The sequence below is a fragment of the Trifolium pratense genome, linkage group LG3 (assembly GCF_020283565.1).
Source record: "Trifolium pratense cultivar HEN17-A07 linkage group LG3, ARS_RC_1.1, whole genome shotgun sequence".
Classification (NCBI taxonomy): Eukaryota; Viridiplantae; Streptophyta; class Magnoliopsida; order Fabales; family Fabaceae; genus Trifolium; species Trifolium pratense.
In genome coordinates, this window is record NC_060061.1 from 45,487,366 (window position 1) to 45,512,248 (window position 24,883).

The window sequence follows — 24,883 nt, forward strand, 5'->3', positions numbered from 1 at the left end:
TTATTTTTATGGTGAGGGAGATGGCGTGGCCTTATATGGAACATTAGATGATGGGAGCGGTTGAGATTCATTGATTGCAGTGACTGCATAGAAGTATCAAATGCAATGAATCCAAATCCGTCTCAACAGTTATTATTTGTTCTGATCTATCCAAGTTCTCTTTGAAATTCAAAGTCCATAATTTTCTTGGAAAATATACACAAGGAAATGAGCCATAAAACACCACATTGAAATAGTTAACTAAACATCACCATATATATATTCTCTTAAAATTTTGATTTTTACCAAACAACTCTACCACATAACAGAAACAGCAAAAACATCAATACTATAAGTATAACATATACAACAATCCAAGAGCTTAACTCAAGCATCATCTTAGTTTTCCTAATATTCTCTACCAAACATGTTCAACTATGTTTTTTTACATGATTATGTAGCAACCTAGTATGTAGACGCCACCTGGCTAAATATACATTCCAACGATTTAAAACTCCACTTGTACAAATGAAAATAACTAGACCCCGTTTGCGCCAAGAACCAAAGTCTTGATTTTGATTAACGATGCAGTAACATCTGCCATATTAAGTCTTGCTTCAGGTGAATATTCGCAACAATTTAGGGCTAAACCAAAAATAGATGACATGTGTGTCAATATGTCATTGGTTTTTCCCCCATTTTCTTGGAATAAATTAGAATCTAAGACCTCCATAATTGAATTAGGCATTGAATCTCGGATCCATGTTTTCAAACTTAGTTCTGCAACAAACATATCATCTGTTGGTTTTCTTCTTGTGAAAATTTCCATCAGCATAATTCCATAGCTGTACACATCTCCTTTGATAGAAACAATTCCCTTAGATCCATACTCTGCATGTTAATACTACTAGTTATCAAATATTGTTAAATTTAATAGAAACAACTAAATTGTTAGAAACAAGTTAATAATTATCAACACCCTTCTTTTCTTCCTTGTAAAAAAGAGAAATGAGTTAATATTACCACTCTTTCTTAACTATAAAGTACAAATATATTTCTGGAGTTATAAATGTAAATCAAATATATCAATTATTCAATGAATTTAAAAAGTGAATTTTGCTTAGGGTCTATTTGATATGCAAAATATAAGTACTTGACAGAACAGTATAAGACAGAACAACACATGACAAACGCTTGAGGTATTGGATAAATTTTGTCTTGTACGATATTTAGTTTGCAAAAAGTTATTTTGGTATTCTAGAATATTTGTGCAGAGGACAAAAAGTTGTCCCGTGATTCGGTGGAGGACAATAATATCATTTTTTGTCCTTTCCTTGGCGCCCAATTTGTCCAGTCCTAGGAACTATTTTAAAATCAAATCTCTTCTTTTTTTTTTTTTGCAGATCAAACGCACCCATAAAATATGTAACTGAGGGAGTAACATTTATTGTAGTATTTTTTAGACAAAATCAGATAGATTGATTAGGACTAAAAACAAAAAGATGAAAATGTAAAGTAAAAGAGAAGAAATGACCTGGTGCAAGGTATCCAATAGTAGCCAAAGTCTGTGTATGAGTCTTAGATTGCCCTTCATCCATGAGCTTAGCAATACCAAAATCGCTAACACGCGCAACCATATTTTCATCCAACAAGACATTAGCAGGCTTTAGATCACAATGAACCACTGGTATTGAAGAACCATGATGAAGATATTCCAATGCAGATGCAACATCTATCATTATATTTAACCTTTGCAAGAAATTTAAACAATGGTTATTTGAATATAACCATTTCTCCAAACTTCCATTTGACATAAACTCCATCACCAATGATTTCAAATCAAGATTATTTGAGCAACTACTGATAATCTTAACCAGATTTCGATGTCGTAGATTTCTCATTGCATTGCATTCTGCATCAAAACTCCTTGACTTTTCCTCTGATTGCAAATCAATTACTTTAACTGCGACCATCTCACCATCAGGAAGCTTTCCTTGATACACAGAGCCAAAACCACCCCTTCCAAGTAAATTACTCTCACTGAATCCATTAGTTGCTTGCACAAGTTCATAATATGAAATTCTTCTTGCAACTCCGAAACTTGACAATCCCCTTTCAAGATTATTTGCATTCCTTTTCCTTTTCTTTTGTTTTAGAAGTATGATCAATGCAACAACCAAAACGGTTGACACAACTACGGGAACTATGCATTTGAGTAATAACTTCTTTGCCCTTGAAGTTTTCTTAACTTGTTTAACACATTGAGGTACATGCAAGCGAGAATTGCCGCAGAGTGCTTCATTATGTGTAAATGATTGAGCTGTGAAATTTTTGAAAGGTCCACCATCAGGAATCTCACCTTGTAATCTATTATATGACAAGTTAATGCTTTGAAGATACAAAAGTGATTCTAAATTTCTAAGGATTTTGGAATAACACCAGTTAACATATTCTGGGACAAGTCTAAAGAAATCAAGCTCACCATGTCACCGAGTGACGTGGGAATTGATCCATTCAATTTGTTATCTGCTAAGGCGAGATTCTGCAAAGTATTTAAGGAACCAATAGTTGTCGGAATGTTGCTTGAAATATGATTTCTTGATAGATCTAATAGTACAATTGCTCTCAAATTTCCAATCTCAAGTGGAAGATTACCAATGAAAGCATTAGAGGAAAAATCCACCTCTATGATATCCTTGAGACTCCAAAAAGAGAAAGGTATTGTAGAGTTCAGACCGTTCAATCCTAAATATAAATATATAAGAGAAGTCATATTTCCCAAACATGTTGGTAAAACTCCGGAAAGATTGTTATTTTCTATTACCAACTGAACTAAACTCTCGATTTGACAAAGCTCCTCGATAAATGATCCTATTAGTCCATTTTCGCTAAGGTCAAACGCCTGAAGTTTCTGTAAATCTTTGAATGTACTAGGTATTGGTCCATCTATATTATTCCCATTTAGAGAAAAAGCTATCAAGTTGCTCATATTTCCAAATTCTAGGGGAATATTACCATAAATTCCACATGAATCTGCCCAAAAGTGATCTACAGTTATGTTTCCAATTGACTTAGGAAGATTGGATGATATATGATTCCTTGATAGTGCTAGATATTTCAAATATCTACAATTTGACAAAGAAGTAAAGAACTGAAAGGAATCATCAATTGTCAAATCGTTTTCATCTATTAAAAACCTTTCAAGAAACCTTAAATCCTCAAATGCAATGTTAGGTAGTGTTCCACTGAATGCATTGACACTAAATTGAAATTCAATGAGCTTAGAAGAGTTGAATATATTCTTGGGAATATTTCCAACAAAATTGTTATGATCAAAGTGTATTTTTTCAAGGTTAGGAAGGCTATATCTTGCATTTGATGGAATTGTTCCTGAGAAGTTGTTATATTCAAGCTCCAAGTGTTTCATTGATGATATGTTGAGGAGTTTGGAAGGAATAGATCCATTGAAGCTATTGTGTGCCAATATGAGATACTCAAGTTTATCAAGATAGCCAATTTCCTCGGGTATCCAACCTGAAAAAGGATAGCATTAAGTTCAGGTGGTTATATATATGTATGGAAGCAGCGGTTGCAATAGGGTGCTGTAACGAATGTGGGCCGTCCAGTTTATGACGGGTGACTGAGATCAATTTACTTATAAAACTTTATTTAAAATCTAAACTGTCGAATTTTAAATTAACGATCGAGATATGTTATTACGTGAAACTGCGTGTTTTTTTTTACTGCAGCGAATCCATATCCATATATGTATCATTTCCATAAATATTGAGTTACAAACTTTAGTTTGATGTCACTAAAGGGTTCAGTTTGACCAGTTGAAAATATACATGATTTAAATATCACGCTATATGAAATCTTCGTGCCAATCATCCATATTAATCTATGATATAATTATTCATATTGTCCAAATAGAAAATTGTTGAAATATTTTATTATATATTATTTGATAATTTGGATATCATCAATATGTTTTAAGGATGTCCATATAAAATCGACATCCTAACTCAATGATTATAAGTATTTGATGGCTTAGGTGCAAGATTGTTGAATCAAGTAGTTGATTTTTTCGTGGTCAGGTTGTCTAGTAGCTAGAATTTCACTCTTTAAGGTGAATTTTAATCTTAATCTTAATCTTAATACTATACATTTGAGGCTTATTTTCTAAGCCTCATTTAATGCAAATTTTCAAATGCTTTGCTCACATTCATCCTCACATATTTGTATTTATTGCTCAATTTCAAATGTTTTGCTCACAATCATCCTACAATATTTGTATTGAATATAGATATTTAAAAAGGAAATATGTTAACTAATTTTTTTTCCGAGATTTGTCACAGCATCTGTATTATGACCGAGATTTGTCACTAATTGTAGGATATACTATAAAACAGGAATATATGAGATTGCTCACTAATAATATGTAGTTTTTTTTTTCGGAAATTGTTATTAATTATTTATATATTTTTTTTTACACAAAAAATTCAAATAATCAAATATATAATAATATAATAATATATAAAAGGGAATTGATTATTTACATTCAATACAAATTGATATTGCTAGGCATAATTTTTTTTTCCGGCAATTGATTATTCTATATATTGACATTCATATATTTGTCCATTTAATTTAATTTAATTTTTTTTTTCCGGAAATTTGTCACAACATCTGTATTATATTGATAGACATAATATGTAGTTTTCTTTTTTCGGAAATTGTTATTAATTATTTATATAATTTTTTTTTACACAAAAAATTCAAATAATCAAATATATAATAATAATAATATATAAAAAGGGAATTGATTATTTATATTCAATACAAATTGATATTGATAGGCATAATTTTTTTTTCCGGCAATTGATTATTCTATATATATATATATATATATATATATATATATATATATATATTTTTTTTTTGGTTTACTATTATTCTATATATTTACATTCATATATTTGTCCATTTAATTTAATATGTAATTATGTTTATAAAAAGTAATACTAATGTGGTGATCCTATTTCATAGCAATCAAAGCTGTCAAATTGTGGCACAATAGTATTAAAAAGGAAATATGTGGGGAAGATTGTTGCTTATAGTTTTTATGCTTTTTTTTTTTTGGATCGCAAATATGTGGGGATGGTATGGATAAAGTCATTGTTTGTGTCTTGATTCAAATCATGTGCATAAAACATTCCTAAATTTTTATTAGGGTAATTTAAAAGGAAACATTTAATTTGACCAAATTACTCATATGTCCTTTTTTTTCACTATATATAGGACCTTAATCTCAACCCTAAATCATGTGCATATAACATTGCATTTAATTGAATTTGTCTATTTAAAAAGGAAATAATTCAAATTCTAATTCCATATTCAAATTTTTATTATTTCAAATAAATTGTTTTTTTCATGCAAGATATATTTTTAACAAAAAAAAAAAATTGTCAAAATATATTTATTTTTATCATAATATGTATATAATTTTTATTATTATTTTTCGTGCATAACCTAACAAAATCAATTTTGTCTTTTTTTCAATAAATCAAAATAAATAAACTAATTTTCTTATATATATATATATATATATATATATATATATATATATATATATATAATTCAAATTGAAAATATTTAAAAAATGATATCTCACTAATATATATTCAAATTGAAATGCAAAAAATAATATCTCATGAATATATAACATAAAATAATTTTTTATCTTTAATAAAAAAATCATATAAACGAATGTTTCGATATTATTAAAAGAACTAGCATCATCATGAAAAATTCATCTCATTCATACGATGGATGCCAATGAGAATAAGGAATATGCTTAACTATTATAGGAATATATTAGATGCTAAAAATGTCAATGAAATGAATTTGAATATTCATACAATTGATATTAATTACATTTAATTTAAATAAAATTCTTCCTTTTATATATTCATGCTTATGCTTATCCTTATGTTTATGAGTTTGTACTTTGTAGTATAATTTTCCTATATATATTACGCATCATAATACTCTTTTTATTCGTTGTTTCATATTTATATGGCTTCACTCCTCCTCTATGAATTTTTTTTTTACCATTAATCATCTTTTTTTTTATAGCATGAATTAGAATTCAAGTTTATTTGGAAAACGTTCAAGAGATGCAAGGATGCACAATCTGCCAACATGTGATGAAGTTGCTGCTTTAATTATTGGTGATCAGACTGATATGGAGAATGGAAGAGATATTATTGTTAGAAATTCATCCGGTGAGTTTAAGAGGTTATATGAAACTGAACCATATTTCATGCCGTTACAATACCCGTTGTTGTTTCCTCGCGGTGAGGATGAATTTAGTCCATATATTCCATTTAGTACTGTCAACAAACCCGATAAAGTTCACAAGAGAACAAGTATTGCCATACGAGAGTTCATTGCATTTAGAATCATGGATAGGACAGTTGAGTATGGCAACATTGTTAACTCAAGGAGGTTGTTTCAGCAATTTGTAGTTGATTGTTATACCATGATTGAATCACAACGATTGACATTTATTAGAAATAACCAAAAGAGCATACGGTGTGACATGTTGACTGGTTTGCAAGAGGCATTAAGTAGAGGTGAAACTGATGCTTCTAATGTAGGGAGGAAAATAATTTTACCACCCTCTTTCACTGGTGGCAATCGTTACATGTTCAATAATTGTCAGGATGCAATGGCAATTTGTAAGAAATTTGGATATCCCGATTTATTTGTAACGATCACGTGCAATTCAAATTGGAGAGAAATTCAAGATTTTGTTAAGCAGAGAAATTTAACTGCATCTGATAGACCGGACATCGTTAGTCGCGTATTCAAAATGAAATTGGATCGACTGATGGCAGATTTTAAGAAGGAGGAACTCTTTGAAAAAGTTGATGCAGGTTTCTATATTTATTTTATATTTCGTCATTTTATTTGAAGTTGTTTAGATATTATGTATTTTGATTTTTAAATGTTTTTTTACAGGCATGTACACCGTTGAGTTTCAAAAGAGAGGGCTTCCACACGCACATATCTTGATCTGGCTGAGTTCAAATAACAATCTGAAGAAAGTTGATGACATTGATAGAATCATTTCTGCTGAGCTACCTGATAGTAAATTGTACCCAAGATTGGCTGATGTTGTATCTTCGTATATGATGCATGGACCTTGCGGTGGTGCTAGACTTAGCTCGCCTTGCATGGATGGAGTAAGATGTACAAAATTTTTTCCAAAAGCTTTTAAACAAACTACCACAATCGACGATGAAGGTTACCCGAGATATAGACGCCGTGACACCGGGATAGAAATTGAGAAACAAGGTGTCTATTTAGATAATCGTTATGTTGTCCCATACAATCCATATCTTCTGATCAAATACGCAGGACATGTTAATGTTGAATATTGTAACAAGTCTAACTCCATCAAATACCTTTTCAAATATGTCAACAAAGGTCCTGATAGGGCGACAATGCAAGTATCTGTTGATAGTCAAGGTCATGACAAGGAAAAGCCAGTAGATGAAATAAAACAGTATTACGACTGTAGGTATGTTTCATCTTCCAAATTTGACCTTTTTTTTTTTTTTTTTTACAAACAATTGTTTTTGGTGTACACCATAAATATACTTTTTTCTTTAAGTTGGTGTACAAACTATTGAATTTTCTTTTGTCAATTTAAAATATAAATATCTCACGGAAGAAACAAACTCATATATCTAATTCTTTATTTTACATAAAAATTGCGTCAATTATACTAATTAAATCTCATAAATTGATTGAATATTTATTTATGATATAGGTACGTTTCACCTTGCGAGGCTGTTTGGAGAATATTGGCTTTTGATATACACCAAAAATGGCCTCCTGTGCTTAAATTGACATATCATTTGCATAATGAACAAACTATCTTATATGAAGGCTCTCATGACATGAATTCAATTGTGAACTACAATGAGGGAAAATCTACTATGTTTCTTGCTTGGTTTGAGGCAAATCGTGTATATGAAGAAGGGAGAGATTTAACGTATGCTGAATTTCCAGAAAGATTTACATATGTGAAGGATGAAAAAAGGTGGCAGCCACGCCAGCAAGGTTATTGTATTGGAAGACTTCATTACACACCCCCTGGTGTTGGTGAAATGTATTATATGCGAATATTGCTTACTCAGCAGAGAGGTTGTAAGGGATATAAATGTCTAAAAACAGTTAAGGGTCACACATATGACACCTTCCAAGAAGCATGTGATGCTTTGGATTTACTTGATGATGACAAAGAGTTTATAGATGGAATAACTGAATCAAGTTTGTTGGGTTCCGGTCATCAATTGCGTAGGTTTTTCGTTTTTCTATTAACAAACAGTACGATGACAAGCGCTAAAGATGTTTGGGAGGCAACATGGCATTTGTTGTCCGATGGCATTTTACATTCAAGGAGGAGGGAATTGAAAATTCCAGGTTATTTCTAATTTTATTTAACTCATTATTTTATTATTATTGAATTTTATATTTTGTAAACATATAATTTTACAAGTTTAATTCACAAATTGCACATCTACAAATTAGTGAAAATGATTTGAAGAATTTGTGTTTAATAGAGATTGAAAAGCTGCTTATTTTAAATGGAAAAACTCTTGAGAATTACAAGTCTATGCCACAGCCAGATCGTACCGGCATGCCGACCTACAACAATATGTTTATCGTAGATGCCCTTAATTATGACAAGACTGAATTGGCAAAGACACATGATTCTCTATTATCCATGTTGACCAGTGAGCAGAGGGATGCATATGATAAGATTATGGAATCCGTTCTTTCAGGTTATGGTCGTTTCTTTTTCTTATATGGTTATGGGGGTACTGGAAAAACATTTATATGGAAAACATTGTCTGCTGCTGTTAGATCAAAAGGTTTAATTGTATTAAATGCAGCTTCTAGCGGAATTGCATCACTGTTATTACCAGGTGGAAAAACTGCACACTCATCTTTTGGAATCCCTATTGAGATTAATGAGTTGTCTACATCCAACTTTAAAAAGGATAGTCTACAGGCAGAGCTAATTTCTGAAGCCAAGTTAATAATTTGGGATGAGGCACCAATGATGAATAAACTATGTTTTGAATGTGTTGATAGATTTTTGCGAGATATTATGGAAAAGAAACATCCGCTCAACAAATACAAACCGTTTGGTGGTATAACAGTGGTTCTTGGCGGTGATTTCAGACAGATATTACCTGTAATCAGGAGAGGGTCAAGATAAGATATTGTTTCTTCGGCAATTAATTCTTCAAAATTATGGGCTCATTGTACTGTAATGCGACTTAATGTGAATATGAGATTGGGTGCATCATCTATACCGGCTGAACAAAAAGAAATTGCAGATTTTGGTAAATGGATACTATCAATTGGTGACGGTGATGACAATGCAGATGGAGATGGTTAGAGCAATATTAAAATCCCTGAAGACTTGCTTATAACTGATACTACAAATCCGTTGATGTCTTTGGTCGATTTTGTATATCCAAACTTTCTGGATAATATTAACAATCCACAATTTTTTCAAGAAAGAGGAATTCTTGCCCCGACTCTTGAATCAGTTGAGTATGTTAATGATTATCTTATGTCACTGATTCCCGGTGATGAGAGAGAGTTTTTAAGCTCTGACTCCTGTGTTCGATCAGATGAAAATTCCGAGATTCAAGGAGATTGGTTCACAACAGAATTTTTAAATGATATCAAGGTTTCGGGGATTCCTAATCACAAGTTGAAACTAAAAGTGGGATGTCCTGTTATGCTCCTGAGAAATGTTGATCAGGAAAAAGGTTTATGTAATGGTACGAGGTTAACAGTGACCCACCTAGGGAAGAAAAGTATAAGTGCTACGGTCATTACAGGAAAAAATGCGGGGGATAAAATATTTATTCCTAGATTTGATTTGCTACCAAGTGATCCTGGCCTACCATTTAAATTTAAGCGTAGGCAATTTCCAATAACTCTTTGTTTTGCAATGACCATCAATAAAAGTCAAGGCCAGTCTTTATCTCATGTAGGCATTTATCTTCCGAAGCCCGTTTTCACTCACGGACAACTTTATGTTGCTGTCTCTCGCGTTACATCTAGAAAGGGATTGAAGTTGTTGATTTTGGATGAAGATGATAATATTTGTAGTGAGACCACAAATGTTGTCTATCGCGAAGTTTTTCAGAACGTATAAAGATTTCTAAACTTTTCAGGTTATTTCTTAACACTATAATATACTATTAATGTTGCTTAAATTTCATTTATTATTATTTGTGTATTTTTTTTCTAACTTCGTATTTTTTTTTCACATCATTTTTTTTGCAGTTCAGACTATTATGAATAACAGATGACTATTATGAAACACGCTTCAAAATAATATGTTGAAGTTTCAAATAGTGTTGACAATTGTTTTATTTATTTCTCCTGTTGAATCGTTTTTTTTATAAGAAAACATTTATATTTTGTTAAGGTGGATTATGTATAAGTGGTATACACAACCAACTACAGTGATATAAAAATAACTTTCATCGATATTATGCGAAGATGCATCGAGATGTGTGAGCTCATGTAGCACAAATCCGTTATTACTTTAAATGAGATTCACCGTTTGATGATATATTTTTGTTAATGGTGTCAATAAATCGTAAGTTTGATTTCCTAAAATTTGACCATTAGTTTAGATATCACGAAAAGAAATTATATGAGTTATTTGATTTTCTAAAAATCGACCATTATTTTTTATCATGCGTTTTTTGTTACTCTATTCATCATAATTTTTATTTATGTTGTAAACAAAAATAAGTAAATTTTTAAAGTTTTGCCCCCGTGCTTGGCACGGGTATCATACTAGTAAGTAGAAATGGAAAAGTAAACTATGCTCACGAAAACATTTCAATAATTATTTTTGGAAACATATATTAATATTCATTTTATTAGCTATTTAAGATATTTAATTGACTAAATACTACCAAGAGAGGGTAAAAATGGAAAAGTAAGGTAAAAGAAACTTCATCGATATTTTTTGTTATATGAGTTAAAAAAAGTTGACATCTATTCTACCCCTTATAATTTAGGAGTATTTGTCCAACAATCAACGAGAACACGCATAAGTAAATTTACATGTGGTACTCACAAATAATTTGTAACCAATTTTTATTTCACATACATATAGCTTGTTGTTATTGGTTGATGGGTAAATAAACTATAAGTAGTCTGACTTACTCCCCCTAGATTTTTTGGTTTTCACCATCACTATCCGATCCACTGGACCGGTTTTGGGGGATCAATTTTGACATAAAATGATTTCAGCACCATCCCAATCGCAGTTGCGATCAACCATGTGACAATATTAATTTTTTAAACTTAATAAATATTTTATTAAAATGCTATTATAATAAATCATAATAGAACAAAAGAATATATATTTTAAATGTGCCGGTTAATATAGGAGGGAAATGGAGGAAGTACCTGAAAAGTTGTTACCAGATAAATAGACATACTCAAGTGAAGACATATTGGAGATTGTTTGAGGTATGGGTCCAGACATCTTGTTATATTCAGTAACCAAAATTTTCAACTGACGAAGATTACCGATAGATTGAGGGATAAATCCACTAAAATTATTAGAGCCAAGGTACAAATATTGAAGCTGTGACAAGTTCCCCAATGGTGCAGGAATTTCTCCAATAAACTTATTATGGCGAAAATCGATAACCTTTAATCTGTGCAACGAACATATCTCTTTAGGAAAATGGCCTCCAAAGCTATTGTAGGACAGGTCAAGTTTAACAAGGAACGAGAGATTCCCTAGGTTTGGGGAAATAGTACCTTTAAGACCCATGTTTGAGATATTCAAACTACGAACTCTACCATGTTGTTTGTCACAAGTGACACCAACCCAATTGCATACAGAAGTTGAGGTTGACCAGTTATTAGACAAGAGGTCTGAAGTAATGAGAGATTTGAATGCTAGGAGAGAAAATTCATCTGTGGTGATGTTTTTTCTATTTGAATTAGCACCAAAGCAAGCCATAAAACAAGCCATAAAACAAGATAGTGAGAGCAAAAAAAGAGAGAGACTAGATGATAGATTCATCATTTTTGGGAGTGTGCAGATGAGAGATGAGGCAAAGATGATGATCATATATATATAAAGGTTTAAAAAAAACTTATTGTTATTGAGATTATGACATGAGACAACGCGTTAAGAAGTATCACATCGAATATGAGTCGACTTAAATATATGTTTACAAGTAGAGACAAATTATATTTTACCTTTGAATTAGGCTCAACTTTCCATCTAAAATAATACATATCAAAGTCTCTTTAAAATTCATTACAATATAGTAACAAATAATTACTTTACAAATCCTTTATAGTGATCAGTCAACTGAGGACAAGAGTCTAGCCATACATCATTATATGGAAAATGCTAAATGCTAAGTGCTAACCAGTGGAAGTCAGTCAACGAAGTGCAAAAAGGGTTAAAAGTCTTTCTTATGTTGCCGGCTGATTTAGAATTTTAAAAGTAGTCAATTCAGGACCAGAGTTAGCATACATAATTTTTCTTATGATTTTGAAAAAAATAATATTATTATTATTTATAGGGTTAAATATATTTTTGGTTGTACAATGGTGACATTTTAAATTTAGTTCTTACTTAACTTTTATTAATTTTTTAGTCTTAGAAAATAATTCTGCACTCAATTATGGTCCATATTGTTAAAGACAAAGTGTATTTTTGAAGGATCTTTTCACATGTATGTTTAGAACATTATAAAAAGTTTCTCCAGAAAAAGCGAATTCAAAATTTTGAATTTCATTACTTTTGTCTTGAATTTTTGTCGTTCAAAAAAATTCATATTTAATTAATATCATGTTAAAAAATTATAAATTTTAATGAATAAATTTTATATAATATTTTAAATATGCCGATAAAAAATTTAAGAGTTTAGTGATAATTACCTAAATTAGTTTTAGTATGGACTAAAACTTATATATGTACAAGAAATTTTTTATCGGAACTAAAAATATAATAAAAATTAAGTAATGATTAAACTTAAAACATCGCCATTTTATAGAGAGCAAAATCATATTTAACATTTATTTATTAGCGGCCAGATAGCTCGCGTTCCGCGTTTGTCTGTGTCTATTATGTAAACTTATGTCGAAAATAAATAAAAAAATGCATGTCTTATGTTATGGTGAGTTTGTTAATTAATATAAGATTTTTGCTGCTAAAAAAAATTATGTTATGGTGAGTTTGTTAAACAAAGATTTTTGTTCAAAAAAAAATCAAGAGTATTGTTAGTATTATGAAAAGTCCACACAAATTTTTTTTGTATAATCTTTATATATAGGTATAGATTATAGGAGTACAAGACTCTTACATTAATTATAAATAAATATTCTCTTTGTATAATTTTTTATATATATTATTTAAAAATATATATATTTAATTGAAACGATCTGACACTCCAGTCTTAGGAATGTCAATTTCATCAATAAATGGGGATCCCCGCAGGGATTGCCCCGTTTGGGGACTCGAAGACGGAGAATTTTTCTCTTGGATATGGGGATGGAGGACAAAGACCCCCCGAGAGAGGTTTGGGGATGGGGACGAGATTTTATCCCCCGCGGAGGAGATTCCGTCCCCGAAAACGTTATTAAAATAACATTCATAAATGTATATTTAAGTACTTTATAAATTATTTTTAATTATATTTTCACATAATATGTGTATACATTTGTTTATATATGATGTTTATTACTTTCACAAGCCTTGTAATAATATTATAATTTTTTATTTGTATTATAATTAAAATTTACTATTTTTTTACAACTAGTTTTATATGGTAGAAATTTGATACTTTTTAAGGTTCGTGGATCTCCGCATGAACTGTGGGGATCTGCAGGGATAAAAATGAAGGAAGAATACTTCCCAAAACGGGGAATGAGGATGGGAATGAAGAACATTTTAGATGGTGGGGCAGGGATGATAAAGTATCCTCCAATCAATCCGCTCCTCGTTGACATTCCTACCCATCCATTTAAGCACACAAAATAGGAAGCTCTATTTAAGATGCTCTTATATTGCAATTTATCAATTGTTTTATCCTTTGAGGCAAATTTTAGTTATATAATTGATTAATTTATTTTTTATTTAAAAATTCTCAACTCTCAATAAATTTTTTAAGATTGAGTCTCAAATGATCTCAGTCAATAAATAATAATATATTTATGATTTATATGATTGTTAATAAACTTATACTAACAAAGCTGGCTTTAGTTTTCATTTTTTTATCGCAAATTTGTGAAAGTTAGAGGGTTAAATTAAAGTGCTATTTTGAAAGTTAAGAGATTAAATTCGACGAAGCTTAATCATTTTGAGTTGAAAGTTAAGAGTTTAAACCCAACAACGAAGCTTAATCATAATTTTTTGTTTATTTTCTTCATATAAACCCATATAGTTGTTGTTTGTGTTCTAAATTATTTATAAAATATTAAATTAATTATTATGTAAGAGTTTTAATATTTTTTTATGATGTAGAATTATTCATTAAATAAATTAATTTCAATATAAAAAGTATATTTCATCTAGATATATAAATTATTTTTATTTTCTTTTTTATAGAAAAAAATAATTATTAAAAAGGAAAATTACACTCACATCCCCTGAGGTCTATTAAAATAACACTAAAGGAAAAGGAGTACAAGTCCTACGCCCATACCGACTAGTGAACCTCAACCAAGAATCAAGTTTGATTGTCTCCAATAACGACGAAATATCCAGAATATTGTCTTTAAAAATTACTTTATTGCGAAGATTACAAATATTCCAAGTGGTTGTCAACCATACCAAGTATCGAACACGACAATTGTCTTTCATTTTGAACAAATCACCAAATAAAAGAAAATAATCTCTATCTTCGACTCCGGTTTGTAACGATGTCCCTAACCAAGATAAAAATGTGTTCCATACTCTCTTACTAAAAGGGCATGAAAAGAAAAGATGTTTTTCGTCTTCAGCTTGTTGTAAACAAAAGACGCATGATAATTCATGATCTACTAACACCTTTAATTCTCCATTAACTTTTTTTTAGTTCAACAATCATTAGTCGTATTAATTTAAATTTAATATTTTAGGGTTTCTCTGTAGTTGAAGAAGGTATTAGAATTTGGGAGGCCTATACTCAACCACAAAAGCTAGCTTGAGAGTTGAGGTTTGCACTACATTTATAAAGGCTATCTTTGCCATATCTCTAGCCAATGTGGGACTTCTAACACACCCCCTCACGTCCAGAACTGAACAAGATGGAATGTGGGATCAACAACAACGGGTGGCCCAAATATGGGAGGTCTCCACAACAAACAACAAATGGATCTAGGATAAGCTCTGATACCATATTAGAATTTGGGAGGCCTATACTCAACCACAAAAGCTAGCTTGAGAGTTGAGGTTTGCACTACATTTATAAAAGCTATTTTTACCATATCTCTAGGCAATATGGAACTTCTAACAGAAGGAGAAAGAACATTAACATCCTTTCAATATCGAACCCAATAAATTGAATCTTTATTGTTTTCTCATATCAACAAATTGACACTATATTGTTTTCAATTTTCACATATCAATGATGTCGAATATCAACGAATTAGTAACAAAAATAAGAAGATAGACGTGAAAATTAATCTTTTTTTTTCCGGATTGAGCCACAACATTTGTTTCCATAGTATGTCATCATTGGTCAATAGTTGTAGTGTTTTGGAGGTTGTTTAGTTTAGTTTTATGATTGTGTGTGGTGCCCGTTTAGAGATTGTTGTTTTGATTCAAAAATTTGTGCTTTTCTATGATTTTTTATTTTTTTTTGTAAGGTTTCTATGATTTTTTTAACAAACTGTAGCAAAAAAAAAAACTTGAACAAATAAAAAAAAAGTTAACGTAAAGTTAACGGTGTTAGTTAATAAGGGAGGTGTTTGTGTATTTGATATGAAAATGAAGAAGGTTAATGTAAGTTTTTAAATTATAGAGGGGGTGTCAGTGTCATTTTAATACATCTCAGGGGAGGTGAGTGTAATTTTTCCTTACTAAAATGATATATTTTAAACAAATTTATTAATCAAATTTTAGATAAATGATGGAAATAACAAAATCATTAAAAAAAATTGATTTAATTGATATGCACCGACGATGTAAAATAATTTTACACTGTCAACCAATACCAACCATGTTTTCCGCCACATGACCCCACTTTCTTGAAATGACATGACAAAATGATGGTTATTTATCGGACGATTGTGTAAAAGTATTTTACACCGTCAGTGAATATCAATTAAACTCTAACAAAATATGTGTGTTAGACATATTTTAATCTTTTTATTTACTTTTGACTAAAAAAATTAAATTATAATAAAATAATAAAAAAAGTAATAATAATACTAAAAATAAATATTTGATTTTAATGAGTTGACTTGTTTTTTATTGACTAAAGAAAAAAATTGATTTGACTAATTTAATTAGAATAATTTTTAATCATAAATTAGTTTGACGAATTCACTTAATTAATGACTAAAATTCTAATTTACCGGTATAAATTAGGGAATAAGAATTCAGAAACAGCGAGAAAAAAATTGGTGGATTAACTTTACTCATGGAAGACAAAGGTACTCTCTTCTCATATATTTATTTTTCTAATTTGTTTATAGACTTTCTTGCTTTTGTTGCTTTCTAGTCTTTTTCTAAGTTGTTTTATATGTTTGTAAAAAAAGGTGTAAATAATATTTTTTTCTTATTTATTATTTTTATATGATAAACTTGATGAATAATCTAAATAAATAAACCATATATACATTCTACTTTAATTCACTCCCAATCACATTCACAGTGAAACCAATCAGTAGTTAATTCATTCGAGTTTACATTTACACCGTTAGATTTGCGATTTGTTCTCTGCAATCGCATCAGTCAGATTTTGTTTAGCGGAATCGAATTTGCATTTACACCGTTAGATTTGTGTATCTCTGCATCATCGAACATGGTCGTTCGAGATTAATATTTTTTAAATCTTTTTCTAGTTTTTACATAACCAAATTAAAATTCATGGCCACTCATTTTTTTACAGGAAAATCGGCCGCGACAATTAGATTAATCCTTTAACTTTTTATTCTCAAATTTGATCTTTATGTTATAAAACATTATCATCTTTTTGTAAAATAAAAAAAAAATATCATCTGATCTAGCGTCGATGAAAAAATAATATCTACTATATATTTATTGAACTGAAATTTGTTTTTGTTTAACAAATCGAACGCTTAACACAAAAAAAAATTAAATTAAGTTCATTAATCAAAATCCTAAGCCTATTTCAAATTTTTTTTTCGGAGAGACCATTTCAATTTTTTATGAACGTTTTTTTTGAAGGACAATTTTTTATGAACGTTAAAAACAAGGTTTATGTGATTTTTATACATAACATTAAAAAAAAAGTCCTTAAAATGAATTGAGAATAGCTCAAGGACAAAAGGGGAGAGTGTTGGTCCAATGCACACACAAGTCAGTAAATTATTAATCAAGTCAGTATATTATTTTTTGTCGGGCATTAACATATATGCTTTTTTGCTGCTGTTGTTTTATTCTTTTTCTCTTTTTACCATTTGTAAAAAAAAGTGAGAGCATGTTAATTCAACCGCAGCAAATTGCAGAAGTTGTTTGGTGGCTATAAAAATTAATTAAAATCCGGCGCCAATCTTGGGCCTTCCTTTTTGCATGTGAGGCCCATAATTTGTTCCTTCAACTTTTTTGTACTATGTTTTATTTTCTTATACTTAATAATTAATATTAATATTACCCCTTTTGCATTACTATTAGTTCATAATTATATTTATAATTATAATTATACTTACTTATTTTATTCTTTCAAATTTTTGTGTGTTTTAGTATATTTTTATACTCCTTTAGGTCTCATATATAAGTAAATTTTCATTTTTTATATTCATCTAATAACTCGTGTATTTGATTTATAATATATGTCAGATATATTAGTTATCGAATGAATACAAAAATTGAAAAATGACTTATATATGAGACCGGAGAGATGTAATGCATTAATGTAATGCATAATAATTGCTTGTATGAATAAAGGGCCCTATAGAATATAGTAGCCAACATATAATTGATTATATAAACTATTCTCCTCCTTTGTCTATATATATATAACTCTCTTTGCTCTCATTTTAGCTATCATAGAGACCTTGAAAAAACAACTTAAATATATTGACACATACCTTCTTCCTCTAGTTATTTTTACTTCATCACATCACTTAGTCATGGGTGATAATGTTGTAGTGTCCAATATGAAGCTAGAACGCTTGCTTAGCATGAAAGGTGGTAAAGGAGAGGCTAGCTATGCCAACAATTCTCAAGGACAGGTACCTTATGGTGTTAATTTGTGCTTAATTTTTTTATATCATTCCATTGAATCATTCCATCTTCCTCCTTCCATCTCTCTCTCTCTCTCTCTCTCTCTCTCTCTCTCTCTCTATCTCTCTCTCTCTCTCAATGGCAAATCCTCCTATGAAAATATAATAGTACCATAATTTTGATGAAATTTTATAGTGTCATTTTTCGAAACAAATTGGTGATACATCATAATTTTATCAAATTCACTGTCTATTTAAACATACACGAAATAAAAAAAATAGAATTAGTGATCAAAATTAAAAATAGATTAGCATGAAATTTGTCACATAATTTAGTGTGTACAAAGAAAGTAAACATTAATGCATAAAATAACACATGTCTACATGAATACTAATTAAGCAAAAATTTTCTAATCAAATATTTTTCAATGCTAAATATCATAAAAATAACACATAAGAATTCATTAATTTATTGAATATTATTTTTGTGTAGGCCATACATGCAAAGTCAATGCTTCACCTTCTAAAAGAAGCACTAGATGGAGTTGTCCTTCATGACCCTAACATACCATTTGTAGTTGTGGATTTGGGTTGTTCATGTGGAATCAACACTATCAATGTTATGGATGTGATCATAAAACACATCACTAAACGTTATGAAGCATTAGGATTCAATCCACCTGAATTCTCTGCTTTTTTCTCTGATCTTCCAAGTAATGACTTTAATACCCTTTTTCAACTCCTTCCTCCATTAGCCAACTCTGGTGTTAGTATGGAAGAGTGTCTTGCTGCTAACAATCACCGCTCGTACTTTGCTGCTGGTGTCCCCGGCTCTTTTTACCGGAGACTTTTTCCGGCTAGGTCGGTTGATGTTTTTCATTCTGCATTTTCTCTGCATTGGTTATCTCAGGTAATATATCAATTCTTGTTAATATATCAACATCACTCTGTTATTTTTTTCTTTCTTTCTTTCTTTATCTTCTATTGATGTATGTATTTTTAGACCTAACTCGATAATGACACTGATATGTAGATAATAATTTAAGCAAAATAAAGTGATGACCACGCATGCATATCATTGTCATGTTAAAATTGCGCACCCGTCACATGTTAAATATAATACATATATTTAATGTGAAGTGTCAGTATACGTTTAGTATCACGGTTAGTATGTCAGAATCACGGTGATCTACTGTGATTATTTTTTTGAAAGCTACAAATTAGTGTAGTTTCTGCAAATCACCGTGATTCTGACATATCCATCGTAACACCATTACCAATTATAGGCTTAGTTTTATATAGCTTATAAACAATAATTTGCATATATGAACATTATCTTTATAAACACAATCAACTAAAAATTTATGATGACAATCATATAACTTAAATTATTTAATAAGCAAGAGCTATCTATCTTGTGTTTCTCTTTTATTATTTTAGCATACAATTATGATTAGTTTTACCTAAATACTATAATTTTCTCTAAAAAAGAAAGAGGCTATAAATACTTTTCAAGAACTACCCTTTGAAATCATTGACTTTCTATCTTTTCCAAACCTTTGGATTGAGTTTCAACTTGAAGGTATCATACATTTCTTGAAATTTTTGGTTAATAATGATTAAGTTAGTTTGCTAAAACTTTTAAGCATTTTCTTCATTTTATAACTGTCTTATGATCTTATATACACATCCCTACCCCACCCATCAAAGAATATATGTAGTTTCTATGCAGTAATTTCTACAACAAAAAACAAGAAATATTTTCCTTTTCCTGAGGATAATAATATGATAATATAGTAATGCATTAGTTTAAAGACTAATCCATAATTTATGGTCAAAAGTTATGCAACTAATCCATGGTCTATAGAGTACTTGAAAAAACACCTCATTTCAGGGTTAGAGTGACACGTATTGAACTATTTTTTAATTAATGCATGCATAGTAATTAAGTACATACTTTTCTTCACCTCATTATTTACTTAACCAATGTCAATGTGTAACCAAAACATTTCAAGGTGCTTAAGCATATGATTAATATGATTAAGGATTCAATTTATGGTATATTAGGAATAAAATATTATCATTTGTTTTGCATGTACACTTTGAAATTGCTCTTTAGATCCTATAACAGATAATCCATAAAAACATTTGGTTACCAAAAATTTAGGGTGAGAAGATGATGCCCCAATCCAAAATAGGAAAGATGTTAGAGTTCAATGAACACTTACAAATATATTTACATTTACCTTCCTCTAAAAGTATTAGCAGGACTCGAATACGAAACTTATGATATTTAAGACCTATCTTTTTATCACTGGAGCAGAGCTTTGAGGTGATAAATCCATAAATATGAGCATAGAGTATAACATAAAAAGAAAAGATAAACCCCTTTATGCATAATATATTTATTGATCAATATTATACTATAGTATTCGATATTATACTATATTTTATATATGTGACGGTTGCATAATGTATTTAATTATCACCAAAACACAAATCCAATCCAAAAGGGACAAATGCTGAAGTATGTTGAAATGCAATTGAAGTATAAAATTTACTATGGTTTGGTTCCACAGGTACCAGATTCTGTTCAAGACAAAAGGTCAAATGCATACAACAAAGGAAGAGTCTTCATCCATGGTGCTAGTGACATAACAGCAAATGCTTACAAGAAACAATTCCAAACAGATTTGGCAGGTTTTCTTAGCTCAAGATCAATAGAGATGAAAAATAAGGGGTCCATGTTCTTGGTTTGTTTAGGCAGGACTTCAGTGGACCCAACAGACCAAGGTGGGGCTGGTCTCCTCTTTGGGACCCATTTTCAGGATGCTTGGGATGATCTTGTCCAGGAGGTAATAATTGTTCTTATTCACTAACCTTTTTATGAGTGCTTTGTTAATGTGTCAAATAATTTCTGTGGCGATAAAAATTGATTTTGATCGAAGTTTGTTTATACAAAAAATTTGACTTTAATATTCAACAATTTCAAGGTTAAAAGTTTGAAATTTTTAAAAGTACTAGAGAATATTAAATTTAGGGATTGTCTGTTGTATCTGTTTCATGCAATAAACAATTTCGACCGTCCAAAAGTGATCAGACGGTCTTAATTGATAAATGTGGATTGAACACAATTTTATTCTCAACCTTTCAATTTTTATGAGACGATCAAGAATGATTACTGCGTTAATATAGTTACAACATATAATCCTTTCGTATTTGCTTCAAGAGTAAATTAAACAATAAATTTAAATTATAAATTATAAATCAAGTTTTATCTTAAAAATCAATTTTGAAGAAGAGTAAATTTTAATCGAAAAGCACCAATTATTAGAAAATTAATTTTAGGCTTTAAAAATGACTTTAGTAAATCCAAACACAGTACAAAATGTTTGTCATTGGCAGACAAAAAAAGACTTGGGACAAGAACATAAATGATGCATTGTCTTAGGTGTCACATTAATTTGTCACTTCTCATGGCATGATTGAAAAAGTTGATGTTAGATGTTTGTTGGCCACCACAATTTTTATGAAGCCATCTATTCATTGTCCTACATTATGACAATAGCAATAATTGACTATGCTTGCTGGCAGCCAGACCATAATATTAACCAACAATTAGGTTTTAGATGTTTTGAACACACAAAATCATCATCATCATGTTTTAAAGCAAAACAAAAAAGAATGTTTTTCATTCATCTCTTATCTATTTTCATCTAATGATTTGGAATTTTGGAGGATAAGGGACCCAAAAGTTATTGTCTTTGGATCTAATCACCGAAACCATGTACTAGTATATCATTCCATGTTAGGCATCCAATACTTTAATTAATAGAGTACATAATATGTTCATAAAATATCTCTATGTAACATGTAAGAAAAGTGTTTTGGTTTAAAAGGGAAATCATCAAAATTGATTTTATCTTTGTCAAACATGATTTTAGTAAAATAAAAAGAGATATTTTAGGCTTTAAATTTATACTGTTTGATCTTGATCTGACGATCTATATATATGACAACTATAGTGCAGTCACTATTTTCTGACCCTACACAACCTCAATTCCTAATATATTGATATAGCATTGGGGGTATACCCAATGCTATACGTAAACGTGTTGTAAACCTGATATACTGTGGTTTTTTTTTTTTTTTTTGATAAAGATATACCGTGTTTTCTTACACATAAGATAAATCTAATATATTTATAAGTATATGATTTATGAACTAAATTCACTAAATTAAATCATATATATACTTGATCACAGGGGTTAATTAGCAATGAGAAGAGAGACAGTTTCAACATTCCAATTTATGCACCAAGCCTACAAGACTTCAAGGAAGTGGTTGAAGCTAATGGTTCATTTTCCATTAACAAACTTGAAGTTTTCAAAGGAGGAAGCCCGCTAGTGGTGAATCAACCAGATGATGCAAGTGAAGTTGGAAGAGCTCTAGCCAACAGTTGTAGGAGTGTTTCTGGTGTTCTTGTTGATGCTCATATTGGTGATAAGCTTAGTGAGGAACTTTTCCTTAGAGTGGAGAAAAGAGCCACAAACCATGGCAAAGAGTTATTAGAGAAGCTTCAGTTCTTTCACATTGTTGCATCCCTTTCTTTTGATCAGTGAAGGAGACATAGAAAAGAGGGTTTGGATTGTGTGACGTGTGACTGCACGTAGTTTGCCACATCTAAGTCATCTAATCAAGATGAGACGGTCTAAATTTCAATACATTTCTTTTAAAAATATTTAAAATATTGAAATTGAAATTTAGAGTACCCTATTTTGGTTGGACTATTCAGTTGTGGTTCACCGTGTAATCTCGTGATTGCACACAACCCAAATCATGAGAAAAGAGCCTTTGAATATTACAAGACAACAAAGAAAAGGTCTTCTTTAGACTTTAGTTTTTTTTTTTCTTTCTTTATTTTGTGTCTTATTGTTGATCTTAATTAGTAGTTTCTAAACATTAGTGTATGTCTAGATTTTGTGAAAGTTTTATGGATGGAATGGAATGATGTGCCTTCTCTTATGGTTAACAAGCTTGAGTGTTGAAGATATATCCATTTTATGATTAACATGCAATGTGTTTGTGTATTGTAGCAAAACTATTTAATAGCCAAATATTTTAGTTATGTGCACTTAGAATTAAAATGTGCATACATGGATCTTGAAATGTTACCTTCTCTTATATATAAGATAGTTGGCTTTAACTATCCAAATTATTAATGAACCATATCGACAACGTTTTACTAAAAGAAAATGTCGAGTTTAATAACAAAACCTCGTATAGAAATTTAATTGGTAGAATCGATGTTTTCATAATCGAATTGATAATTGAACCGATGAGACTTCCCAATCATTGTTATTAATTCAATAAGTCGAGCTAGATAACTAAAAACTATACAAATAAGTATTGATATTGTTTTGAAAACAAATAATGTACCTCCATAAATAAGTATTGAAAAGCTTGAAAAAAAAGAATTATTGAAAAGGTCAACGAAAAAGAATAGTTAGGAAAAGCAAACACAAATCAATATAGAGAAAAAAACCAACAGATTTTTCAGTTCCTCTCCATGCATCTCCTAGTAAAAATTCTTTTAAAATTGACTCATTATTTCTATGTTGTTAGGCTTATACAAAAAGCTTGAACTTGCAGAGAAAGATTTATGTCTACTCAACTCACATTTCATATTAAATATACAAGAATATTGTAAGGTTTTGAGTCTTAACATTAGTTGATATATATAATTAAGTTGATTTCGTAGTACTGAGCATATCTAGCTAATCCCTATTGATCACCTAATATGGAGAGGCTAAAAGAATTCATATCAATAACCACTCTACCAAGAAAGGACGCGGATCCCGGCGTTAGCTCTAACACCCAAAACCACTATTGTCTTTATTCTAACTTTAAAATTTCTTTTTCAAAAACCACGTAGAAGATAAAATAAAGTCCTAGACTCAAATCAATTGATTGATAAATTGTTTGTTCGAGATATTACATTCTTCTTCCAAAAATAATACTAATGTAATTAATTAGTAAAAGTCGTTTATACAAAACAAATCCTCTTTATAAAACGTACATTTCCTAATATAAAATACATAAGCTACGAAAGACTCAATATACTTAAATACAACCCTTTTTCCCGTGTCACAATCAGAGCGGAGCTTCACCGACGACTCGACATCGATAAACACAAAACCTGTGAATCTGGACCCCTAAAGGTCCAGCACATAACACATAAAAGAGAGTTAGATAACATACTCAAAATCTACAAGTGTAAGTAAACGATACTTAAACACTTCATCACAATTCATGCATATTCATAAATCATAAATATACATCATCATCATCATCATCATACCAATCATAGTATACGAGAGATTGAAGCCAATAATATTTACAATCATCGGACAATCAACACATAAAA

At 30.1% G+C, this 24,883-nt stretch overlaps 1 protein-coding gene and 2 pseudogenes across 1 annotated transcript; 2 read left to right on the top strand and 1 right to left on the bottom strand.

The window, feature by feature from the left end:
• Positions 1–376: 376 nt before the first annotated feature.
• LOC123918955 lies at positions 377–12,136 on the bottom strand (annotated as a pseudogene).
• On the top strand, positions 8,577–10,654 carry LOC123918957 (annotated as a pseudogene).
• A 6,041-nt stretch (positions 12,137–18,177) lies between the features above and the next one.
• LOC123918958 (indole-3-acetate O-methyltransferase 1-like) lies at positions 18,178–23,655 on the top strand. The gene is made up of 4 exons (XM_045971159.1): positions 18,178–18,465; positions 18,950–19,366; positions 21,036–21,311; positions 22,722–23,655. Exons 1-4 carry the CDS (start codon positions 18,364–18,366, stop codon positions 23,076–23,078), a joined length of 1,152 nt encoding a protein of 383 aa, XP_045827115.1. The 5' UTR covers positions 18,178–18,363; the 3' UTR covers positions 23,079–23,655.
• Positions 23,656–24,883: the final 1,228 nt, after the last annotated feature.